Here is a 20,061-nt window from a genome sequence, read left to right on the forward strand (position 1 = left end):
ATTTCCACGGTCATGAAAATCTCCCACTGGCACTCTTGTGGTTAGCTGAAAACATGGGCACAGGCTTCTGAAAATCAAGGGTGCTCATGAACACAGAAGTATACAGAAGGACAAGAGCCCCTCTTTCTTTTCAGATATACTTTGTACTAGATAAAATGAAAAAGAAAATAAAGTCCTATCATTTACTACTGAGCATCCAGCAGAGAAATTAGGCAAAGGGGGTCGTGTCATTTACTTCTGTGTGTGCCAGTGAGCCAGTGCTCAAAATGCTGGCCCCAACACCCACCTCGCCGCTTGCTACTGGACAGGTTCATTAATCTTTCTCAAGCTGAGTTTTCTACCTCCACGTGAGGTACTAATGAAAACTGCCTAGCAGGAGTACAAGGGAGAATAAACATAATACATTTTAATTGCTTTTGGTGTAATTTATGGCATGTAGTAGGTGCTCAATAAAAGTTCACTGTTGTCTTATGTAGCACAGAATGCCATCCTATCATAACACACCTACATAACAACTACGGTATGCTTCGTTATAATTCCATTTCAGCATGTCATTAGACATTGTGCAGTAAGTTAGGATTTTCAGGACTCCATTTAACAATTATCACTATGGTTACTAGTTATTCTCCAGGTTAAACAGGAAATGAAAATAGGCTAACGATCATTCACCCCAAAATGGCTATTCTAAAATGATCTGGCTAATTATTTTAAATTAAATAATTATCACTTTGATTGTCAGGGTACTGATGTGATGTATGCTCAAATCCTGGCAGGAAAACTGTCACCCCTCAGCTTATTTCTCACAGGTGGGATGGGAAGGACAAGGGACCATACTGGTGACAATTTCTCCTGGGGCCCCGCTTCTCTGCCTACCAGCTCAGTACCCTTAGGCAGGTTACCTCCCTCCGCTGCCTCACCTCCCTCACCCATAAACATTAGTAAAGTCACATTCACAGAGCTGTGGTCACAGAACCAAAGAATGCTCCTGGCTCTTGGTGGCTATGCATTAAATATCTTTATTTCTCTCCACTGCCATTCAGGGTTACTATGAGCATTTTAATTTGTAATACAAGATTTCAGTCTACCATAACAGGTTTAAATAATAATAATTGCAGTATGTTTAATTATAATTTCATTCAATAATTCATTTGATGTTACCCAGTAAGTTACCATTTGTAAGACTTGATATAATAATTATCACTATGGTTACTAGGTAGTATCAAAGCAAATTAGAAATGAAAGACAACCAGGGCATCTGGGTGGTTCAGTTGGTTAAGCATCCAACTTCAATTTCGGCTCAGGTCATGATCTCAGGGTCGTGAGATCGAGCCCTATATCAGGCTCTGCGGTGAGCATGAAGCCTGCACAAGATTCTCTCTTCCCCAACCCCCACCCCCCTCCATGCTTGCATGTATTTTCTGTCTTAAAAAGATTAAAGTGGATTATATTCATTAAAAAAAGAAAGGTAACCATGCCAGATACAATTAGTGTAAAATAATATTATATTAACATAAAATATCGATAATATTCATATATTAGTACTTAATATAAAGATGATCTAAAATATAATAAAATATAAAATGGTAGCTGTTGCTGTTGTTATATTATTCGAGAACAGAATATTTTCCCACAGAAACTGTACAATGGATGCCAACATGATGATGACGGGAATTCCTATTTTATGACTGCCTGTGTTACATTTGCCACAGAGCAACATTCACTCCGGTTGAGATTACATGTAATCACCCAAACCGCTATGTGTTTATGCCTCATATTTTGTTTGAGGACATGGATGGGAGATGTGGCATAGCACCTGCAGCATCCTGGTGACTCAGAGGCCCCACCGCTCTACCCCTCCATTCCCCTCACTGCTCTGTGAGGTCACATTTGTGCAGGGATATCATGGATATCCATGGATATCATGGATATCCATGGATATCATGGATCTGCACTGAGGTTCAGAGAAGCCCAGATACCCCTTTGGTTCTAAAGAGGCTTACTTGAATGTGGAGAGGAAATGTCTGTCCCTTAAATGTCCTGATGTGTCATCAATTGTCTCATTCTAAACTTATCAGAGGACTCAGGCCCTGGGGAGGGACACCTGCTGGAAGTGGTTCCCTAGTCAGCTGGACATATGTAACCCCAAGGTCCACAGATGAGATACCAGGATCACAGACTCAGTGATTTGAGGGCCCTGGGAGCTTGAACACTGGCTGGCTTTGCCTCAAATCATGCGGAGGAAGACAGAGGTCCAGGACCGGGTGGGCCCCAGGTTCACACAATTAATGTGAACTGCACAAGATCCAGGTCTCCACTCTGAGTCTGTCAATCAGCTCCCCATACGACTGAAGGCTCTATAGCCACCACGCCTTCAACACTTGGACCTTTCCCCCCTGAACTTTATGTTTTTATTATTTCATTTTATTTTACTGTAGTAAGAACATTTAACATGAAGTCTACCCCCTAAACTTTTTTCTTTTAAAGATTTTATTTATTTATTCATGAGAGACACACAGAGAGAGGCAGAGACACAGGCAGAGGAAGAAGTAGGCTACCTGTGAGGAACCCGATATGGGACTCGATCCCAGTACCCTGGGATCATGGCTTGAGCCAAAGGCAGATGCTCAACCACTGAGCCACCCAGGTGCCCCTACTCCCCAAAACTTTTAAGTGCACAATGTAGGTCCAATGATGCAGAGCATATCTCTAGAACTTGCTCATCTCGCTTAACTGAAACTTTGTGCTCATTGATCAGGAACTCCCCATTTCCCTCCCTCCTCAGCCCCTGAGGGGCCCTTTGATTCCACCACCATTCTCCTCTTTGAGTTTATGAATTTGATAGACTCTTTCTGTGTCTGCCTAAGTGCACGTAGCATGATGTCCTCAAGATTCATCTACGTGTTACATGCTGAGCAACGTGTTCCTTGTAAACGGCTGAATAGTATTTGATCATATGTGCACATTTTCTTTATCCACTCATCTGTCAATGGACATCGAGATAGCTGTCACATTTGGCTACTGTGAATAGTGCTGCATTGAATACAGGAGTGCAGAAATCTCATCAAGATCCTGATTTCGATTCTTTCAGATGTGAAGGGATTGGAACCCTGGCACCCTGTTGGTGGGAATGAGAAATGGGCAGCTGCTATGGAAAACAGTATGGAAGTTCCTCAAAAAGTTAAAAAACGGAACTACCATATGATCCAGCAAGCCCATTTCTCCATGTTTACCCAAAAGAACTGAAAATGGAGATCTTGAAGAAATGTGAACATTTGGAAATTTTAAGAGCAGGGTTTTGAGGAAAAAGCTCATAGCTGTCCAAGAGGGCCCTTACCTTGTCTGCACTCAAGTTCTTATTGAGATTTAAATAAAGGCTTGGAGATTTATTCAAAGACAAGGTATATGAATTTCACAGGTGATACTTGGGAAATCTTTTCGCAGTATTTCGGTTTTAACTTGGTGGAGCAAGAGAAGATCCTCAAGTCTTTTATAACTTGTTAATACTTGGAACTTGAAATCAACTCTTTTTCTATAAATTGCTATAGTACTCAGGAAATTCGAGTCATCGTTTCCACAGACACGTCTTTTACTGTGTAAATAACGCTTCATTAGCATACTGTCATGTTCAGTAAGTTTGAGCTTGGTGAAGCAGCTGTAGTCCAGGAAAAACAAACAGAAACAAGAGTGAGGAAAGTGCCAGAACCTCAGGCATCACCAGGTTTGACATTCACAGCTACCCTGGGAGGAAGGGACTGTTGTCCCCTTCTTGGAGGAGGAGACCAAGATTCAGAAATGCCACCTGACTCGTCACCCATATTAGATATTGGCAAGTGGATAATCAACTTCATGACTCCAAAATCAAAATGTTACCTATGCTTAACAGCTATTATTGTATAGAAGACCTCCATAAAAAATGAACATAGTTTGAGGTTCAAGACTTAAAAACTGTAGCAAGAGGCAGCCCAGGTGACTCAGTGGTTTAGCGCCACCTTCAGCCCAGGGTGTGATCCTGGAGACCCGGGATCGAGTCCCACGTCAGGCTCCCTGGCATGGAGCCTGCTTCTCTCTCTGCCTGTGTCTGTGCCTCCCACCCCATGAATAAATAAATTAAATCTTAAAAAAAAAAACTATAGCAAGAATCTGACAATCAACATGTTACTTTAAGTAACTGTCATTTTTAAATAAACTTAGGGATTTAATGGATGGGATACATTTTCTCAGTAATCCAACAAAGCCAAGCCCCTCCTTTATCCTTCTCATGCTGCTCAGTTGGCATGAGCTGGCATTAGTGTCTTTGGAGAGACAGGAACTGGAATAAGTGGGAAAAGCTACATGAGAAGAAAAATCAACGTTGTGCCTCTATCATAAAAGAGCAGACTGCACGACTGTACCACAGTGATACCTTCTTGGAAGTACATGACCACGAAGAAAAAACAAACAAAAAAACCACCCTAAATTAAAATACCTAAGAACTGACATTAGGCTCATTGGAGACAGGCATGACATTTTTCTGGATTGGAGAAGTGATGCTGTATTTGTTTCATAAACCATAATTCTGTAAATTTGGACACAAAGCAATAAATACATTAACACTTTAGGAAGACATTTGGTTTTTACATTTATAATCAGATGTAACACACACACACACACACACACACACACACTCCAGTGACTATACAGGGGATTCCTTAATATAATTCTTTTTTTCATTGAACTGTTTTTAAACCTAATTATTGAAGTCAATTTGTAATAAGAAAATGAATGACCTGAAATGTTTTCTGAGTTATTTGTATTGAAAAGTTTTAGAAACTAAAGTGCAAGATCAACCCAAGTCATCCTCCCTGCAGCTTCCCAGCTGATGAGACAAACCTTCATATGTGAGTGGGGATCCCGGTCCCTGATGCTGATCTACCAGAAATAGGAAATGATGTATTTCAGCAGAAAATGAAGCTACCCATTTAAACCATCTTCCTAGAACAAGTGAGTGTTCACGGAATTACCTTGCTCATTTTAACAAATAATTTTATGTTTCAGCATCTGAAATATCAATAAATATCATTCTAAACTGGCACTAAGATTCTTCATGGCCAAAACTCAGTGCAGGCCAACCCAGAAAGAAGTGCTTCTATAATCAGTTATAGCTTCTATTAAAGCTATGGCAATATTTGCCAGGTGAAGGGGAAGGAATCTAATTGCAAATCCCAGTAACAAATCTCCTTGCATTGGGCATCTCTGACAAAAATGCCCATGCCTTCTTCCTCTCTGAATTTTCCAAGGCTCTCAGGAGTGTGTGGTTTTTGCATTTCACAAAAACAAGCGTTACTGCAGCACAAAAACATTGCTCAGCCTCATGGACCACGGTTATGAAAACGATGCAAAGAATGACTGGAAAGACCGGCGAGGAAGAATGCCAAGCTAGACCTTCTCATGCTGAGCTTCTCCCCCAGGACATGCTCACCCACTGCGTGCATGGTACGTCGCCAGCCCTGGGGGAGCTGGCTGAGGCAGAGGCCCAGCAGCCCTCAGTACTAAGTCATCATTACAGGTACCACAGGAAGAGCAACAGCAGCCTTTGGAATGGTGCTTGCACAAGTGGAATTTTTTGTAAGGATTTAGAGTGTTAAAAGAAATATGACCTGTGAAGGCAGAAGAAAAACAAAACTCTAAGTTGTCCTTTATTCGCTCTGACTTGGGCACCAGTGTGCTCTAACGACAGCTCCATAAAGTTTCTCGATCCTCAGAGTGTCTCAGGTTTGTTCTGCGTTCTATACTTCGTGTGGTTCAGTGTGGAGACCTTATGCCATTCTCCCAAACCGAATACAGTGACCAGAGGTAAGCACATTGAAGCTTTTGTCATAGCTTAGAAATCAGAACTGGGAACTCCGGGGGCAGTTTATCCCATAAGTGAATATTCAATTCAAGAAGCCTCCAAGCTACTATGAATTTCCAGTATTTCCTCCAAATATTCTCATTAACTAGAGAAACTTACATGATTTACAGCCCATAGCACATGCAGAGCATCTTGTCAAATGTCACTTTACAGAGCATTTCATGTTTGCAGAGCATCTACTGTGTACAGAGCATCCAGTGTCTAGACATGTCATGTTTACAAAGCATGTAGTGTTTGTAGAACACCTAATGCTTGCAGTATATCAAGTGTGTGTGCAGAGTACCCAGGATGTGCTGGCTTGAGACTCCCAGCTCTAGGTCATGGGCTGAGAATGAAGAGGTCCATACTCACCACATTACAGCCCGCGCAGTCAGGTCCATTCTCACAGGTCCTGCGGCGAGCTTGAATGCCACCGCCACACTGGGCTGTGCACCGTTCCCAAGGACCCCAGCCCGTCCAGAACATGTGCGGGGGGCACAGCAAATGCTCATTGCAGTATCTGTGATGGGGAAATCAAGAGGAAAAGGAAACTGTTCAGGGCAACATGAAGCCACAGACCTTTCCACGGTCCTTCCCTGCACCAGATGTTGAATACATGGGCATGCTCCATGTGGAGGGGCTTTTTGTGTGCGGAGTGGTTTGCACAGTCATGGGGGCAGGTGGGGTACTGGCCATGCTGTGTGCGCACAGACAGTGAGATGCACAGGAGACAATGAAGAAGATGCTCAACTCACAATGCAGGATGGAGCTTCCTGTGCAGCCAATTAGAGAAGAAACAAACAAAACAGAACCCTTCAAATAGACACTCAAAAATGAGACCACACAGAGAATACCTAGGTAGGGCATTTATCTTCTAAACACAAACACTGAAAGATAAAGTAGGTTATGGACACAAAGTCAGCAAAAGTGTCTTTGGAATTCGATTCTCATTCTTGAATCAAATAAGGCTCACAATCCTATTAATATAAAGTAAAGAAAAGTTAAAGCTTGATTATAGCAGGAAGCCTCGTGCTTCCTTAGGTTATTGGATTTTTAAATTTATTTGTAGACTCTCAAAGTGATGTCACACAACCTTAATTCTAAAAGACCACTGGTCATCCTTGACAACTTGAATAACTATTTACAAACACTGGTCCTATTCATACGCCCTGTCCTTCTACATATATGTTCATATTGTCAATTATTAGCCAACTATACAAGGCCTTCTCTGGCCTTAAATGAGTCAAATTTCTCCCCAGTTTTTAATACTATAAGCGAAATAAAGCCAAGTGAGAGAAACAAATGAACAAACAAAAACCAAGAAGGAAGCAGCCTGGCATTCTACAGGTTACAGCCTCTAGGGAGGAAGAGATTGCTCTGACCATGGTCAAACTTCATGAAACATATCTGGCAATTTAAAGCACTATTTAAATTCAGTTCTCCATCTACTAAACAGAAATTTAGCTTCTAGAGGACAGAAGCATGCAGGACTTTTTCTAACATGTCTCTCCCCACCCTATCTGGATCCAGACATGAGGCAGAGACTCTCATCTGCAAGGCTACATTAAGTCACCTGTAATGCCACCGTTTTAATAAACACTAAATCCTGCAGGGCACTACGCAAAGGGCATTCCAAGCGTGCTTCCATATGACAGGTGTTTACAACCTAAGATGAATACAGGGAAATGGACACAAGCCCAGAACAGAAAATACTATTAATGAGTAGGAAGTAAGGACAAATGGTAGCTGGTTTCCAGAAACCAGAACAAGTCATTTGAGGAAACAAAATTGTACCATCCAGGTTGGAAAGTGAAGACTGGTCTCCAGGGGTTGCTGTCTCATTCCCACTGGTGGCCCAGAGCTCCCTGAAATTTCAGGAGCACTCCCTGTGTCAATGTGAAGTCCGGTCTCCAAAGACTCCACCAGGAGGAAGAGCAGAAGGAGCAAATGCCAACCAGGAGAGTCTGGATTGCAACAGTGCCAGGGAGAGGTGTTCCAAGCTGGACAAACACGATGGAAAGGAACACACTTGGGCTTGGGCTTGGTGCAGTGGGGCGAAGATGGGGCATCTGTGTGAGTGCAGAGAAACACATAAAGATGAACAGTAGAGTCATATGTCAGCCTCTCCTTTGTGGGAAGGAGGGAGGCACATGTACTTCTTGGGGGGGGGGGCAGGAGACAGCTGATGTGTCACAGCAGAAGAAGTCTCAAAGGCAAGAACCATAGGGCACATTTCATTTCTCTAAATGTTCACATAGATGAGTAGTCAGCGGAACCAAATAGTCCTTGCTCTTTCATCTTCTCAACTTTTAAGGAAGAGAAACATAAAACCTCGCTCTTCCAGGTCATACACAGCCTCCCAGGGCTCTGGCTCTCAAGAGTTCAGGGCGATGGACATGTGTATGTGTAGGTGAGAAAGGGAAGGGGTTTGCTAATTAAGAGAGTGTGGCTTCTAGGTAGGAGAGCCAAAACAAGATTGAGGATACAACAGATGAAAAAAAATTTGATCTCAGGAAGCATGTGCAAACAGGCACAACTGCAATAAGGAAAACATCCTGCCTACCCAGGGATTAGTAACATATGTGTCAGTGCATGGAGCATCCAAAAAGGGAGGTGCCATTCAAGAACATGTTTGGGAGGAAAGAAAACCCAGAACATCAGAACTCTCAGCATTAGATTCAAAATATCCACATATATCTTCTCTCACTGTGATAGATTGAGGGGTAGGAGGCCACCTCCTGCTAGGCCGATTGGCCAACATGTAAAATGTATGGACCACCAGGACTCCTTACCCTCATTTTAGCTTTCAGAAACAAAAACAAGCAATAGAAGAATAGGGAGGATAAAGGAAAATCTTGCTAAATATACTTCTAAAACACTTTTAATAAAAAGCACAGCAAGGCAGCTACCATCTTCCCATAGCAAAATACATCCTAGAACATAAATACTTTCTCATATTTGCCTATGGCAGGCCACGTCAGAAATCACTCTGTTAGCAGAGCTGACGTCCTACTGCAGGAGAGCCTGAAAACTGCATGTAGCACAGAACTTGCAACCAGGGTCAATAAATTTGGCTGCATTTTAAAGCTATCCACCATTCGCCTTCCATTTTTCGCTCTTTCTCTTGTTACAGCAGTCCTGGGAAAAGAGCTTCAACCAAGATATGTGACTCTGTCACCCTCTGCAAGGCAGGTCGGAAAGGAAAGAAATTGCTAGTCTAGCCAGCAATGCCCCCTTTACGTCTGGGTTTTCACTCACAAATCCACCTCAGGAAAGTTGGCCCAGAGGCAGAGCCCTTCCTTTACAATCCTCAGACACAGGATTCTCTGCAATTTCAAGGAAGCAGGGTCCTTCTGACCCCCAGATCCCCCACTCCAACCAGCATGTGCTCCCGACAGCAGTGCCTCTTCTTGAACTACCCACTGAGTCTCCAGTGTCTTTCCTGGTCAGACGACAATGGGGATTAGAAGTTAGATACCTTGGCAACTCTGCTTGTTCCAGGATTTTTATTAATTTATGGATAAAATATTTATACAATGGACCGGCCAGTGGTTCTTCATCTCTCTAGCCCTCTATACACAGCTAGCTTTTGCCCAATAACAGCTGAACATTCTTGAAGTTTTATTGGCTTTCCTGGATCTCTAGTATCTTAAAGTACTGAAAGTCACAGATGCATTTCATGATGCATTAAAAATTAAGATTTTAATTTTGCCCTTGACTGCTCATTCTCATTTTGCATTTAAAAGTGAATTAATAACCCAGCAATATTTCTCCATAAATTATCAATTTTTCCACAAATTAGTCTCTGTGAAAAGAACTGCCTTTCATAACCCAATGTGAACTAGATTCTCAACACTGTATCATTTCTGGTCATATCTTTTTTTTTATAATAAATTTATTTTTTATTGGTGTTCAATTTGCCAACATACAGAATAACACCCAGTGCTCATCCCATCAAGTGCCCCCCTCAGTGCTCGTCACCCATTCACCCCCACTCCCTGCCCTCCTCCCCTTCCACCACCCCTAGTTCGTTTCCCAGAGTTAGGAGTCTTTATGTTCTGTCTCCCTTTCTGATATTTCCCACACATTTCTTCTCCCTTCCCTTCTATTCCCTTTCACTATTATTTATATTCCCCAAATGAATGAGACCATATAATGTTTGTCCTTCTCCGATTGACTTACTGCACTCAGCATAATACCCTCCAGTTCCATCCACGTTGAAGCAAATGGTGGGTATTTGTCGTTTCTAATGGCTGAGGAATATTCCAGTGTATACATAAACCACATCTTCTTTATCCATTCATCTGTCAATGGACACTGAGGCTCCTTCCACAGTTTGGCTATTGTGGACATTGCTGCTAGAAACATCGGGGTGCAGGTGTCCCGGCGTTTCATTGCATCTGAATCTTTGGGGTAAATCCCCAACAGTGCAATTGCTGGGTCGTAGGGCAGGTCTATTTTTAACTCTGAGGAACCTCCACACAGTTTTCCAGAGTGGCTGCACCAGTTCACATTCCCACCAACAGTGTAAGAGGGTTCCCTTTTCTCCACATCCTCTCCAACATTTGTGGTTTCCTGCCTTGTTAATTTTCCCCATTTTCACTGGTGTGAGGTGGTCATATCTCTTCATGCTACAAGCTGCGTTCTGCTCTGGTTTGGTCCGTGCTAGTTTCTCACTGCAGTGTCTGTCAGCCTGAACTAGTCAGGGCCCTGCCTGAGCCTCTGTTCCTGGGTTGGCTCAAGCGACCATCCCTTTCCTGGGCCATATTGAAATAATAAAATCTCTGTGGCACCAGAGAAATTGTACCTACAATAAGTCCCCCACACTATTAATTTTTACCCCAGGAGAGAGTTAGGAGAACCCAGGAGGAGAAAGGAATGGTTTGCAAAGGAGCAGTACTTTAGCTTGCTAATAAGCAAACACACTCCAGAGAGACAGAGAAAAATATAATAAAAAATCATATTATAAACGAAATCAAATAATAAAAATCATATAGTAAAGTCCCTACTGGTTCTGGGCCTCTTAACTTTGATAATGCAGTGGGGGCAGACTCTAATGTGGTCCCTGTGGTCCCCCCTTCTGGACGTCACACCTTGTGTGATCCCCTCCCAGTCAGTGTGTGTGGTGGGAAGCAGGAGGTGGGAAGGACCCGTGATTTGCTCCTAACCAAGGGAATATGGCAAAAATGACAGGATATCATTTCCATGATTAAATCTACACAAGACTGCAATATGCTTTTTTTTTTAGCAAACTCTCTCCCATCTCCCCATGCCACTGCTTTGAGGAATGAAGCAGTCAGACCTGAATGGCCTAGGTGGTGAGGGATTGAGGGAACTTCTGGCTCAGAGACTCAGTCTGATAGCACCTGGGGAGCGGAATGCTGCTGACAACCATGTGATGTGGGAAGCACACCTCCAGTCAGCCTCAGATGAGACCCCAGCCATGGTCTACAGTGTGTGGCAGCCTCATGAGATCCAGAAGCAAAGGACCCAGGTCAACTGTGTCTCAGCTACAAACCCACAGAACCTGTGAGCCAATAAACAGGAAGTGCTTCAGGTCCTGAGTTAGAGGTAACAGTGTTATGTAATGTCTCCTGAAAAAGATTTTGGTGCCTTAACATGCAGTGCAACTGCAGAAAATCCTAGACATGTGAACATGACTTTGGGACCAGGTAATGGGTAGAAGCAAGAAGTTTGAGTGAGGATCGTAGCAGAGAGACTTTGAGGATGCTGCCAGTGAGGCTTTAGAAGGAAATAGAATAAGCACTAAAACTCCACGACAAAACCAACTCAATAAGCAAATGGGCAAAGGACTTGAACAGACATTTCCAAAAATGTAGACAAATGGCCAGTAGGCACAGGAGAAGATGCTCAACATCATTAGTCCTTACAGACGTGCAAATCAAAACCACAATGAGATAATTACTTTATACCTGCTGGATGGCAAGAAAGAAGGAAAGAAAGGAAGAAACAAATAAGCGTTAGCAAGGTTGTGGAGAAACTTGAACCCCGACACACTGTTGGTGGGAGTGTACAATGTTGAAGCCACTATGCAGAACCATTTGGCAGCTCCCCAGAAAATGAAACATTGAATTGCCATATGACCCAGAAATTCCATTTCTAGGTTCATACACTGTCAGGTTTATACACTGAGCACAGTCAGTTACACAAAGAACTCACACAGGGACTTGAACAGACACTCATATGCTAGTGTTCACTGCAGCACTATTCACAAGGACCAAAAGGTGGAAATAACCCACCTGTCAACTGATGGCTAAAGAGATAAATATAACAGGAGAAAGCCATATGGTTAAGTATTATTCAGCCTATAAAGAGGAATGAAGCTCTAACACATGGTCCAGCACGGATGAGCCTTGAAAACATTATGCTACATGGAATCAGCCAGACACAAGGATGCCAATATCCCGTGATTCTATCTATATGAATATCTCAAATAGGCAAATTTATAGAGAAGGAACATAGATTAGAGGTTACCAGGGGCTAGGAGGAGGGAAAAAATGGGGAATCACCGCTTAATGTTTACAGGTTTGGGGTGATGGTTGGAAATAGGTAATGTTTTATAGTTACACAATACAGTAAAGGTAATTAATGCCACTGAATCAAACACTTAAACATGGTTAAATGGTGAATTTTATGTTAAATATATATATATTTTTAAAGATTTTATTCATTCATTCATGACACACACACAGAGAGAGAGAGAGAGAGAGAGAGAGAGAGAGGCAGAGATACAGGCAGAGGGAGAAGCAGGCTCCGTGCAGGGAGCCAGATGTGGGACTTGATCCTGGGTCTCCAGGATCGGGCCCTGGGCTGAAGGTGGCGCTAAACCGCTGAGCCACCGGGGCTGCCCTGGTAAATATATTTTACCACCACCAAAATGAAAAAGAAAAGAGGAGCCCAGGATTGGAAACTGGGGGGAAGGGAGAACCTTGTGACACAGCAGAGAGCTTCCAGGCTGTCTCTACGGTTCTATAGAAAGTGGAACACGTCAGTGTGAAGTGAGTTACGCTGCCAAGAAAATTTCCACACAGAGTGTTGGAGGTGCAGCCAGGTTTCTTCTTGCTGCTTATGCTAAAATGTATGAGGAAAGGAAAAAAAAATTGTGGGAAGGAATAACAAACAGGAGGGACCAGGATGGAATAGTTTTGGAAATTCTGAGTCTCTACTGATGGCAAATATGCTCAAATCGATAAATAGCTTCTGAGTACTGTCAGGAATGGCTGGCATGGAGGAAAAAGCTGGAGGCGTGAGGGTATAACCTCTTGCTAAAACCTCAGAAAGACCAAAGGATCAGAGTAGCTTCAGTTACACAAAGGGTGCTCTCCAGAGGTCAGGAGCAAGGGTGTGCCTCACAGATGGTCTCAATCACAAGCAAGCCACAGGGTGTGGTCCCGCACCATCAGGAGGATCCCTGGCTAGAGAGGGCTATCTCAAAAAGGTCTGTGGGTGTGGATTTGTTTACTAGAGTAAACCTTAAGGAAATCCACAAAAGACCCATAAAGTTTATTTCAGCAAAAATACCAGCTTGCACCAAAACGTACAGAGAAAATACAAATGGAATGAGACTGCTGGAATCCAGAATCCTACTGGCAGGAAACAGGTTGATAAAACTACCCGGCTGTAAGCACATGCTAACTTTCATGAAAAAGAAAAGATGAATCAGGAAGCAGCAATGAGAGCCTAGAAGGCAGAGCCAAGAACCATGCAGAATTATGCATAGGCCTTGAAACTTAATCGAGCAACTCCCAACACTTGTCTGGCTAGATTTCAGAATTTCCATGGAGCAGTGATTCCTCTATACTTTCCAACCCTGCCCCCCGCTCTTTTGAACAGAAATGTCAATAGCTGTTACCCATTGCCTGTCCCACCATCACAAGTTGGGTGTATTGGTGGTAGATACCTTGCTTTGATTTTAGAGGCTGAAAGGATGAGAGGAATGACACCCAGAAAGCCTTATTCATATCTGAGCCTGATTGAAATGATAAGGTTCTGGAATTTGGGGAGATGATTTAATGGTATGAAACTTTTGGGGGCCTTGGGAATAGGTGAAATACGTTTTGCATATGGAAAGGACATGAATGACTGAGGGACATGTCATTGACTGTGGCAGATATTGCAAGGTGACCCCAGTGATCCTTGCCTGCTGGTATTCATGTCCTGTGTAATGTCTTCTCTTAAGTGGAGTCAGGGTCTGTGACTTCTAACCAATAAATATAGCCAGGTGATGGCATGTCAATTTGCAACTGCACTATATAAAACCATACTACCCATCCCATGAGGAGACTTTCTTCCTTGCCAGATTTGAGGAAGAAAGTGACCATGTCAGAATAGCTCACTTGGCAGGAAACTGAGATTCTTAATTTGACAATCCCCCAGGGACTAAATGCTGACAACAACCATGTGATCTTACAAATAGGTCTATCCCCAGTTGATGCCCAGATGAGACTGCAGCTCTGGGTGAGCAGAGAACCCAAGTAGTCATACTGAAACTCTTCATCCACTAGGACTGTGAAATAATAAATGTGTGCCTTTTTAAGCCACTAATTTTTTGCAACTATGGTTACATAGGAAGATAAAACTAATACAGATAATGACACTTGCATTTTGATAGTATTGACACAGAGGTCCACTGCTTCATTCTTGTTACTGGCCTCTTTGGGAATCAATACTTCCACTTGGTTCTTGGTACTCAAGAACATCATTTTCCGGTACCTTTTAGAACAGAAAAACAGTGTCCACATGCTCTAAAGTAAGTGTACAAGATAAGTTAGATTATTTTTTTAAATCCAGTATGTCAGAAAAAATGGCGTAAATACTTCTGAGATTTTTATTGCCATAAAACTACCATTGATTCACTCCATCCTGGACATTTTGATCCAAACGAAGTCACTAACTATAATCCCAGCCTTAACTTAGGGACTTTTCTGGGGGAATCAATTTATTCACTTGGGGTCATTTGGGAGTTCTTTAGGGCTGATGGTATTTAGAGCAGCAGGTGCAATGGTATTACTGTGTATATGTCTTGTCATTGTCCTTCTGTGCCCTCCTACGGAGACCAGAGTCTCCTGGAATCTTGAGTTTAGTTCTCAAATATGTCTAGGGGATGGTGTTCCCTTATACTGTGCAGGCAGAGACACCTCCCATGCAACACAACAAAGAAATCTCAGAACTATTTGCTTGTGAAGACCAAGAAACAAGTATTATGTACTGTTTTTTCTAAGTTTTATTAATCTCTTGATAGCCTGTTAATCTAAAAAGGCTGTTCAATAGGGAAGCTTCAATTTTATAAAAATCTTATAGAGTTTCTGTTCCTACCATCCACCCATTTATTATATATTCAAATATTCCTCCACTAACAAAATATTTATCTTACCCAAATAAGCCTGTTTTTTTTTTTACATAAAAAGGGAACATTTTAAGTGTAAATCCCCCAAACATGCTAGCCATCCTGATTTTTCCCTGAAGACGTAGCTTTACCATCACAAGTGCATACAGAATGTACGTATCTGTTAGCCATGGAGTTAAACAGCAACTTCCTTCCTGTGTGCTCAGCCTAGGAAAGGGGCTAACGGGTGCTACATTTGCAGAGTTGCTGGGATCCTAGGGCAACTTCACACTGATGAAGGTGACTCTGCCTGAAAGGGCTGTATTATGTGACAATGTAAGGCATTTTAAGACTTCCAATCAATTTTAAATCTTACAAGGTTTAGAAATAGCGGGAGACAATTCGCTCATAACCAGCTTTCCCACTTATCAACTGGTATTGGATTGGAAATGAGAGATGTCTCAGGGGACTACTTCAAAAACGACCATCCTTGCTTTGTAAAAATTATCGTTCCTTTTCCTCTGAGTCAAAAGGAATGACATCCTAATTGGCAATTTAGGATCACAGTGAAGAAAGAAAGGCACGAGTCTCCCGGGTTGTTTTGAGTTTGTAATAAATACCTAGCAGGGAAGGACCTGCACAGTAAACCTGTTGGTTTTGTCTATATAAATACTGATCACATAGGAAAGAGCTGCATACACTAGTTTTCTAAGAGGCTCTTACTGAACCCATATGACAGATACAATCCTTACTACATTTTAATTAAAAGGCATCAAAAGCCGTTTTGTTTCACATGGGTCAATACATTTATATATGTGGGAAAAAATAGAAATCCTGGGTGGTGTGAAGTTCACCTACTTGGATTTTCTCCCAACAGTCATAAACTAGAATGTACTTTACATATGCAGGAAAGAGCCAACCGTCACAACTGTAGATTTTATGAAGCCAAAGCCAAATGTCTGATTCTAGAAAAAGCAACAAACTGTTCAATGCAAGCTGAACTGAAACATCCCCAGGAGGAACTGAAAGCTTACAGCACACACGGAACACGGCGCCGTCTGTGTTCCGCGGCGGCCTCCCCGAGCGTCTGGGCTAAGAGAAGAGGGTGTCCTTATAAATGCACCTGACCCTGAATATGTTCTCACCTTGCTCCAGCTGCTGGAGTTAGTTCTGATGGGAAACTCTACTTCATCCGACTACCATCTGGACCCAAGGCCGCCTTAGGTCCTACTTGGAGCTGCAGGGTTTGAGACTGGGTCTGGTTGATTTCTAACACGAACACATTTCCTCCAGCAGACTCACTTTCTGCGTCCCCAGGGAGCCCAGCTCAGAGGTGCCCCCTGTCCCTGCATCTCTGCTCCCGTGGGAACTGCTCAGCGAGCCAACCATGCAGGCACGGCGGACGCTGGCACAGTGATGCTTGTCAACACGAGGCTTGGATCAAAAGTAGAGGATGTCAGGAGAAGAACAGGACGCTTTGGCTCAACAGAAAGGGATGCCACAGATAAGCTAAGCTACATCCCAAACTGAAACCGCAGAGAAACGCGGCCGCGCTGGAATGGCAGGAAGCGTGAGGATGGCGGTGCTGGGGGCAGAGCGCGCCTACCTCTCCTCGCGGTTCTGGCCCACGCACACCCGGCCCCCGTGCCGCGGAGTGGGGTTGCTGCAGGATCGCTGGCGCACCTGGAAGCCGATCCCACAGGTGGTGCTGCAGGGAGACCACGAGGTCCAGGGGGTCCAGCCTCCATTCCTGGGGAGAGGAAGCAGTGGCGTCACAGACTCAAACTAGCTCAGCATCTACCACCCTGTGCGCCCACCTCCAAATTCCTCCATGCGCCCCCCCATGTGGACTGTTGGATCCTGGGCTGGGAAGGGACAGGGAAGAGGAGCCATAGGACAGGACTGGACACATCCAGTCCCATGAGATCCTTCTCCTCGGGATCTGATTTTAGAGTCAAGGTAGGACCTTTGAGACTAATGCTTAAAGTGCACTATTCCTAATTTAAAATGGGCTAGAGAGGGATCCCTGGGTGGTGCAGCGGTTTGGTGCCTGCCTTTGGCCCAGGGCGCGATCCTGGAGACCAGGGATCGAATCCCACGTCCGGCTCCCGGTGCATGGAGCCTGCTTCTCCCTCTGTCTGTGTCTCTGCCTCTCTCTCTCTCTGTGTGACTATCATAAATAAATAAAAAAAAGTTTTAAAAATTAAAAAAAATAAAAATAAATAAAATGGGCTAGAGAAACTACTAAGACATTTTCGTTATGAGAATGTTAAATTAATGAAGAATAAGTTTATTCTGTTGAAAAGGAATTAGAGATGCCCTGAACCTCTGGAGTTTATCTTCTATTTGATCTGTACTATATCATTTATGATGTATAAAAAGGGCACATCTGAACAAAATATCATCCAAAACGACCTATAATGCTTACTTTTAAAATCTAGTAATATCAACAAAGATCAGTAATTCTGATAGCATTCCTACTGATAAAGAGTATCGTAATGTCCAAAGTTTTAAAACAAACTTCAATAAAAATGAAGGAAGGGTACTATGAATTCAGATTCTTGGCTATTTTCTTAGAATTTGATGAAGATATGGAATATAAACAAAAAGTACAAATTGCACATGACTGTATTCATGTAATCCTACACATAATATGATAGGCATATAAACCATAAAATTAAAATGAAAAACAGTTTGTATAAAAGTGTTTTATAAAATGAACCACCACTGACAGGTAGAAGTTTTTGTTGTTGTTTAATGTTGTACTTTTCCTGTATTAAAATGTCTGTATTCAGAATGTTTAGAATTTAAGTATCTCCCTTAGTAGTGAGTCCCTGCTATTAAAAAACAAATTGCAGGCATTTTTAAAGATTTTAACTGTCAAAAGATCTGTTAAATTCAGCATCCAAACTCCCATGTGAACAGTCTACTGCAATTGGAATATGTTTATACATCTCTGATCACATATGCGTTTCTATAGATATGTTGTCCTCATAGGATTTTCATTTCCACTCAAAAAAATCAACTGAAAAAAATCATTCTTATTTTTACTTTATACATTCCTTTAAAAATATGTAGTTGTGGAACCTGTGCCATTGAAACTCAAGGTATAAACAATAATTTGAATATATAATTTCTATAATAATTTCAAGTGAAAATCCTCCAAGAAAATTCTTAGTATACTTCATATTTCTCTATTTTCTGAAACTTCTTCATGATATAAATAACTAAAATACATAGTGATACTTTGATGTATTATATTATCATAAAGCTGCTTTAAGGTAATTCAACCAAGGAATCACAAAATATGACAAATCCTCCCAAGTTGCTCATAAAGGTAATTAGCTAGTATCTTATACCCTGGTGTCCCACACAATTTAAAAAAGATATCAAAAATTCATTGAATTTTCTAAAAAACAGCCATTTCAACATGAATAAAATGACCTTTTGACTCTCAAAGTTTCTTTATATGTCGGCAAAACTGTTAGATACCCCAGGGAACACTGCTTCCAAAATTGTTTGGAAATTCTTAGTTTCCTAAACCTTTTAACAAACATGACATCTTGTGATATATTCTATTTACAACATAGGGAACATGTTGTAGAGAGAGAAGTGGGTAAATGGAAGTATGCATAAATAACAGAAATACATGAAGTTTAGAACTACATGAGTGCAATTACCTACGTGTGTGTCTACTCTTCAGACCTGGGTTTGCAGGCTTGTAAATGTCTCTTAGAAGCAGACACTGTAGCTGGCGGCCGTTAACTAACACCAAGTAAGCATGTATCAGCATAGCAATCATTTCGAGGATTAAACCAATCCACAACAGGCCAGTTATGCATTTAAAGCATCACTAAGATGGGTTCAGTTATTCAATTATTAATCTTAAAATAACCATTAAATATATTGCAGTTCTGCTCAGAGGATGACATTTCAACTAGAACCAAAGCCAAAGACATATCAATAAACAAGCTGCAGTCATGCACTTGACTATCCTTTTTTCCATAAACAGTATCAAAAAGAATATTCATCACTGATCACAACCTTCAAATAGCAACAGTTCTGTAACTTTTACAAAGTTTCTCCCATGCCTCGATGGCAACCATCTCAGTTTCATAAAAAGAATGCTGTGCAGACTGCAAAGCTGATATGCCTCTGTTTTCTGTAACCACACAAATCTTTTCTTTTAAAAATTTTATTTATTTATTCATGAGAGAGACACAGGCAGAGAGAGAAGCAGGCTCCCTGTGGGGAGCCCGATGTGGGATTCAATCCAGGGACCCCAAGATCATGCCTTGTGTTGAAGGCAGGCGCTCAGCCGCTGAGCCACTCAGGCGTCCTTCACACAAATAATCTATCTGTGGAGCCCTGCTGTCCTCCTTTCAATCTTGTGAAGTGACCCGGGCTGGCCTGAGAAGGGAAGGGGGCACAGCAGGTCCTGGTCCTGGCATTGTTGGTGGCTGGCCTCTGATTGGCCCCTCCTCCTGGGGAGGAAGCGCCCTCGCACACTGCGCTCTCACAGAGTGGGATCCCCCATCTGATCTGCAGGGTTAGGGATGTCCTAGAAGACCTGCCCAGAATGGTTTTTGCATTCTAAACAGGCTCATGGAAATAAGACCATACTTAAAAAAAAAATACTGTAAATTAACAAGCAAGTGTGGAGAGAGCTTGAAGACTGATTTGAGAAGCTTTCCTGATGCTTGTTTTAAAATATGAGATGCTGCTGTGGTCATGACACGCCATGGGCAGGGGAGCAGGAGCATGGAGTGTAGTAACACAATCAAGGGACAGCAGAAGAAGAAGCAGAGGAAACAGGAAAGCAGCTCAGTGCATCCCTGTCTGAACT

General features: G+C 42.4%; 1 protein-coding gene across 5 annotated transcripts in view; it reads right to left on the reverse strand.

The window, feature by feature from the left end:
* The window catches only part of SEMA5A (semaphorin 5A), a 472,307-nt gene that overhangs the window by 57,892 nt on the left and 394,354 nt on the right, over positions 1-20,061 (reverse strand). For all 5 annotated transcript variants that reach the window (XM_026017648.2, XM_072752696.1, XM_072752695.1 and 2 more), the window contains 2 exons: positions 16,822-16,965; positions 6,242-6,389 (listed from right to left, as the gene is read on the reverse strand). In XM_026017648.2, the coding sequence (XP_025873433.1) occupies positions 6,242-6,389; positions 16,822-16,965 (292 nt within the window). The remainder of the gene's footprint in view (positions 1-6,241; positions 6,390-16,821; positions 16,966-20,061) is intronic.

Source organism: Vulpes vulpes, chromosome 3, assembly GCF_048418805.1.
Source record: "Vulpes vulpes isolate BD-2025 chromosome 3, VulVul3, whole genome shotgun sequence".
In the NCBI taxonomy this organism is placed as follows: domain Eukaryota; kingdom Metazoa; phylum Chordata; class Mammalia; order Carnivora; family Canidae; genus Vulpes; species Vulpes vulpes.